Source organism: Dicentrarchus labrax, unplaced genomic scaffold, assembly GCF_905237075.1.
Source record: "Dicentrarchus labrax unplaced genomic scaffold, dlabrax2021, whole genome shotgun sequence".
NCBI lineage: Eukaryota > Metazoa > Chordata > Actinopteri > Moronidae > Dicentrarchus > Dicentrarchus labrax.
The window spans coordinates 15,760,702-15,767,681 of NW_026136723.1; the positions used below are offsets into that span (position 1 = coordinate 15,760,702).

The window sequence follows — 6,980 nt, forward strand, 5'->3', positions numbered from 1 at the left end:
TTCTGTTTTCTGGCCTTGAAGTTTATATAAAGTGATTAAATATATGCTCTGCTTCTGTTTGTTGTTTAATATGAAAATGTTGCCTATTATGGGGTTATTATAGGTAACACTTAAAGTTTTGGGAAAGATTGTAAATTGTTAATAATAATTAACAATAATTGTTTGTGATTTTTGCAAATGTAAAATGTGTCTACAGTGAAGCGTAAAATTCAACAAATATTAGTATTTATAGTATTATTATGGATTTGTTTAAATCAACCACTGCCTTTAAAGGAGGACGATCTATTGGCTGAAATTGAATATTCATAGTTATGTTTTCGTTAGTGTATAATCACCTGAATATAGAAATGGTTGTGTTTTTGTTACCTGAGAATGAGCCTTTTAAATCTACAGATGCTGCAGGTCGCCTTCCATGGAGTCTGCCATGTTGAACTGCCATGTTTCTACAGTAGCTCAGAACGGACAAACCATACACAGTCTGCAACTTCACTGCCTGGCCACCCCAATTTGGTGTCAAATGCTGTCAGATTTAACACACACATTTAAAAACAACATGTCAACACACATAATTAACACATATAATTTAGTTATCTTTTATGGGCACATTTTAGACAAAGTGACAGGGTTCAATGGAAAAAGACACGTATGTGGAAAACAGTCTGAAGATTTGGAAATAAAACAATTTATTGCTACATTTCTCTTCAAAGCTTTTCTACTGTGCCACAATAATGTAATGTTTCTGAGTTCAAATATCTTCATTTGGGGGCTTTTCCAAGTAAATTAAAGTATATTTGATTGATTGTGATTAAATCAGCATATATTTCTGCTATCCCTTTAAGTCTCCATTCCCCCCTTTGGCCACCCCATGAATATTTCTCTAGATCTTTCCCTGTTCAACGCTAGATGTCACTAAATATTAGTCACTGATCCTTTAAGGGAATTCCTCTGGAAATCAACCAACTAAACTCAAACAACTGACTGTGAATATTGTCTCTAACAGTAGTTCATATCACATTGCTTCTTTTCAGCAAACGTTTTCTAGAACATTATTTGGTAATGATGTCCTGTAAAACAAAGCATTATCCAATTTTATATAAAATTGTCAACATAATGACAACCTTCAATATTACCATGTTAACCTTAAACTCTGGATTTGCTGGTTGCAACTGTATTATATCCATAAATATATTTTATAGGCTGTCTTCCACTAAGGGTTAAAATGATTACATGCACAATTAAAATAAAACATGAATAGTAGTCCAACAGTCCAAATCACAGTTCCTACCCACATCCCTGTAGGCATCAGACAAGTGTCAAAATGGCGTCAGGCTCTGGTACACAGATCCACCTGTTAGGTGAGCTGTAATGTCATGCAAATGAACCACGTCACAGAGTAAAAGGAGAGCGTAGCAGAGGGTGGAGTCTGTTCAGGATGAATACCTGCAAGTGGTTCTACCTGTTACACCTGCTCTCCAGCCGCCCCTCTGGTGTCAGCTGATGAGGGATCGGCAGGCCACAAGACTCCTGCCCTCCCTGCCTGCCTGTCAGCTTGTCCTCAATCAGGAATTACCCCTATCCACAGATGAAGAAGGAAGCGGGTGGGTGCAGCTGAGCCTGTTCTCTTTTTCTCCTCCATTTTCACCTGAACTCTCTCACTCTCCACACTGCAAGGAGGGAAAGGGGAGTGAAGGCTGTATTTGTTTTTCTATCTGCCTGTTTTTTTAACTAATATTGAAAGTGGCTCCAGGATATTTGCCAAGTGACAGAGCAACCCTTCGCCACTGAATGCAGCATGGGGTCTGACGAGTCGTATAATTTCGTCTTCAAAGGTGAGTCGTGTTTACTCAAGCTGTGATTGTGTAAGAAGAGAGACTTCTATACATGTTCAAGCTGTCAGGTGCAACTGGTTGTAACTGCCTGCTCCCATTTCTGAAGAGGAGAGAGAAGGAAAGCAGGAAGTGATCGGTTTCTGTCTATTTGGCTATAAACCATTTGACCTTTGGCCTGTTGAAGAAACGTCATGTTACATTTCCTGCTTTGCAAAGAGACTTTTAACTGATTGGTGTGTCTTTTCCATCGTGTCTTTACATTCCATTCATGCCAAAGTAAAGTCAGCCACAGGTTAGATCTGCTACTTTTGTGTGATGTCACGGTGTCTGGCGTCTCGTGAGGGTGACAGAAAGTCTACACGTGTCAGAGGAGATAAAGGATATCTGATTCATTACAGAAAGTTTTAGTTTTGACAAATTAGCTGTTTTAGATTTGACTTTAAGGTTCATAAAACAGTAAAAAGCTAAAGTTGTATCATGGTATTTGTAATGAATAGATTTTGACTACTCCCATCTGTGCTTGTTTAGTCGTTTTGATAGGGGAGTCTGGCGTAGGCAAGAGCAACCTTCTGTCTCGCTTCACCAAGAATGAGTTCACTCACGACAGTCGCACCACCATCGGCGTCGAATTCAGCACCCGGACCGTTCAGCTGGATAACTTCACCGTCAAAGCCCAAATCTGGGACACAGCTGGGCTGGAGCGCTACAGGGCCATCACCTCAGCGTGAGTACACACACACACACACACACACACATATACACACACATACAAACACACACACACACACACACACATATACACAAAAGAAATCTCACATCAGCGTTGTCCGTCACACACATCACACATTTTACAACAACAGCTTCCTGTTCCTGAATTGAAGATCCAAGTCATGTCTGTGTGGGCTTACAGGTATTACAGGGGAGCAGTTGGAGCACTGTTGGTCTACGACATTAGCAAGCACCTGACCTATGAGAGCGCAGAGAGATGGTTGAAGGAGCTGTATGACCATGCAGACCCTCACATCGTGGTCATGCTGGTGGGAAACAAGAGAGACCTGGAGACCCTCAGGACCGTGCCCACAGAGGAGGCCAAGGACTTTGCAGGTTGGTTAAGTTTTTGTTGTCTTTGTTTTTGAATGTTGTCAAGTCATGATTTCCTACTTTATATAACTGGGTCTCATGTGATCATGAAAAGTGTATCTAATACTCAGTACCAGACATTTTGCTCCTTAAATTGTGATCTTTGCCTTCCTTGCTCTCACCCCTCGGACCAACCCAGAGAAGAGAGGTCTTATGTATATGGAGACATCAGCGTTGGACTCCACCAATGTAGAAGCTGCTTTCAATGAAATCCTCACAGGTAGTTCAGTCAGTGTTTCCAAACACCCTCAGTTAATCTGGGTTCTTTGAATTACCTACTGACGTGTATTCATTATTATCTCCAGCCATCCATAAGAAGGTGGCCAGCAGAGAGGTGACCCGTGGCTCCATCAGCGCTGTGACTCTGTCCAGCCCCATCGGACCCACCAGTGAGGCTCAGGAGGGGGGCAGGACCTGCTGCAAGAGCTCCTAACAGACTGATACCCTGTAAAGATCTGCTCTGTCCACGCTGAACCAGAATCACGCTTGGCTATCATTCATGCTTATGCATGGCATCATTCACACCCAATTTGAAGAGCGAGGTACCTGCTTGACACTCGAGGAGTCAATGTACAAACCTCTTTAAATATAAAAGCTGTACAGTATAAATCTGATTAAGGGATGCAAATATTGAGAATATCTATTTAATACATAATAATATTTCTTGTGGTGGCTAATGGGAGCTTTTTTACTACAGATAGCTGTGCTTTCCCCCCCTTGATCATGTTGTGTTGTGGCGTTGTATTGCTTTTATAAAGGAATGCACTGGGATTTATTTGGAATAAATTATTTATGTTTTTCTGGCTGCATGTAATTACCTCACAAAGACATGAATTTATTATCTGCATTAAACGCATTATCCAAACTAGATGAGGGAATAAGAGAAAGGGTAGAAGTGAAGTAAAAACAGTGATGGAAAAAAATCCTTTATGTAAGTAAAAGTAGTGATATCCCAATGTAATACTACTAGTTTTAGCAGCAAAATATAGTTATAATATAATTATCAGTATCAGCTGTCATGCGGAACACATTTCTGAGTATTATACTATTGTATATATTACAGTATTGATGTAAGCATGTTGATGCTGGTCGAGATGAGGCAAATTTTAAATAATTTATATGTTACTGCGTAGTTTAATCTATTAAAATGAGCAGTATTTTATTTGTTAATCGTATTTTATCTAAAATCTGGATCTGCAAGGTAATCAGCAACTAGGGATGTCAAATGAATGTAGTGGAGTAAAAAGTACAATATTTCCATCTGAACTGTACTTGAGTAGAAGTACTTCAAAATTATACTTAAGCACAGTACTTTAGTAATGTACTTTGTCTCTGAATAAAACACCTATAATATAAAGTCAGACAGTATACAGCAGTGGTTCTCAGCGGGTTGAGAAATGATTACTAGAAAATAAGAAAAACAGAAAGTCCGCTGCACAATATTATGTACCATTGTCTTTTGTTTGATCTTGTGAAAACATAGTAGATTTACTTCCTTACATCTCCAAAAATTATTCATGAAATGAAAGAAGGAAGAAAAAAAGGTCTCACATCTTGTAGACATGGACCCTACTGGGGGATTCTAGGAGGCATTACTTCTTTTTAAGGGGTCACACTCAAAAACAGTTGGCAACAGTGTTTTACTATCGTTGCAGGTGTTGTGTCTCGTCTTGGCCTGTAGATGGCAGTGGTGACACTGTAAGTTCAGTTTAAAGCATCAGAACTGTGCAGTGCAATGCATTTAGTCCTTCTCTCATTTCCTTAATAACTCCAGTACAACTCATATTACCATCTCATCCCACTGTTCATTCTATTAACGGTCACGATATTAAGCTCATGGGGCGCTGCAGTGTTGTCGCCATGGCAGCAACCTCTGATGCCCTCTTGACAAGCTAATCAGCGTTCCCAAGAAGTAGGGAATTAATTTACACGTTTCTCACAAATATTAAATCCATTCACAGACTTTATGGTTTTATGTCCGTGATGGTGTGTGTATGCAGATGATCTCCAGACTATGGATGTAATTATACAGGCTCATCTGGCACGACTGGGAGAATATAAATCTACAGCAGTGGTAGTTAATGACATTCTGGACAGATATCTCTGGCTCACAGATGTGCATTAGGAGCCTTTACTGTGGTGTGTGTGGTGTCCCCAAGCAAGATTCCTCTCACGGAGATCATTTTGCTACAGTGAAATGACCACAAATGCTTTTATTAAGTTTCTCTTATGAAAATACGATAGGGAAGGCTCTGCACCGGGCAGTAAATGTTTAATTATTTCCTGTGAATGAGGATATTTTTATGGGCTGAGTAAAAGCATCTGGTGTAATAATCCACGCAGGCTGAACAGGCTGCGCAGGTTGAAATCCTGGTCATGATATCTGTAAATCTCCCCCTGTCCTGAGCCTAGAGCTAAGCGTTATGTTTGCAAAAATCCTGAAATTAAAAAAGTAAAAGCTCTCTGTTCTTAGTCAGGATGAGGGAAGTTGTAGTAGATTTTCTTCTACGGCTTTGCAGATTATCGCAAATTCCTCCTGGATCTGTGTGTAGACTACTTTCTGACCTCGCCTTGAAGGTAAAGCACTCACAGTGGTTGGAAAGACTTGGATTTAGCACATACATGTGGTGGCTATTACCCACATGCTACTAGACATGTGTAGACTGTAAAAAGTGTGTCTGAAAGCAGGACTCCTATATGCTAAAAGTGATGAGTGGTACGGTACCTCTGACCCCAACATGGAGCTGTTTATGTCCCATTTACAATACCTTATCCTCCAGCACTTTGCGGGGAATTTTGTCCCCCAGAGAATCTACAGTTGCATCACATCTGTGTGGGGATTATTGTGACCTTTGACCCCATGGAGCATGGATCTTGTCTAAAACTCTGTACTTATGGAATCAATCATCTACGTAGCCTTGCTGTTTCTCTGACTTTTTCCGACTTGGTTTTGGGCTTTGCAGTGTGGTTGCAGAGTGTTTATTTCTTCTTCCTGTGTTTGTTTGTTTGTTTGTTTGTTTACACATGCGATTACCAGAGACCGACAAAAGACCCTGCAAACTTCCATTGGCACGCACACACAAAAGCTCAAAAAACACGGTGACTCTCGTCTTTTATTTATCTGATTATCTGTTTATGGTATTACTCATATACAGGTAAAAAAAAAAAAAAACATTCTCTGCAACTTTGTGACAATGATTTTTCACATAATAGTGTTTTTTTAATTCAGTCCATGATCCCAGCCAAATTTAGAGATACAGGATATTCATTGGACAGCAATGATATGTGTGGTATATTAAAAGATTATGTTTAAATACAGAAGTCTTGAAAGTACACCTGCTATTGACAGCCAAAGTTATTTGTTACCGATGTGTTAAATTAGGTGATGTGGCGTGTGTGTGTGTGTGTGGGGGGGGGGTATGTGTGTGTGCACGTGCTTGCATCTCTGCATGCAAACAAAGTCCAAACACAGGAGCCTGTGACAGCCTGCATTCCTCCATCATCTGTCAGCGCATGTCAGCGGAGAACACACACATTCGAGATTTCCACGTCAGCCGACATCAACACATAAATAGAATCAAAGTCAATGCACGCTGATTACCATGGTGATGTTGTTATGGCGACCAATCAAAGGGAGAGGTGAGCTGATGGGTGGCTGTGTGCTCAGACTCTCTACTCCCCAAAATGCGCAGTCGGTAGAAAGCTGAAAACGAGCTGCGAGGTGGATTACTGCCTGGAGGTGATTGCAGAGAAAATCTTAAAGAGTGTGTTTATCGCTCCTGCTTGAAGACTTGAGCTGTTTAGTCTCAGCTCAGCTTGTTATGAGATTAAAACACACACAAAAAAACCCCAAACTGTTTCCATCACTGTATGTGTCTGCATTTGTGGGCCTGTATCACCTCCCTATGTAGTATAGTCAATTAACTTCTTTAAAAGCCTCTAATTTCATAAGGTAGCCTGTTGTGCTTGGCCGTCCGTATTCAAGGCCCAGCTGGGGTCACAAGATTCCTT

At 40.5% G+C, this 6,980-nt stretch overlaps 1 protein-coding gene across 1 annotated transcript; it reads left to right on the plus strand.

Moving 5' to 3' along the window:
• The first annotated feature begins 1,488 nt into the window (after positions 1–1,488).
• On the plus strand, positions 1,489–3,768 carry LOC127358258 (ras-related protein Rab-25). Its single transcript, XM_051391235.1, has 5 exons — positions 1,489–1,829; positions 2,358–2,553; positions 2,740–2,933; positions 3,109–3,189; positions 3,275–3,768. Exons 1-5 carry the CDS (start codon positions 1,793–1,795, stop codon positions 3,400–3,402), a joined length of 636 nt encoding a protein of 211 aa, XP_051247195.1. The 5' UTR covers positions 1,489–1,792; the 3' UTR covers positions 3,403–3,768.
• Positions 3,769–6,980: the final 3,212 nt, after the last annotated feature.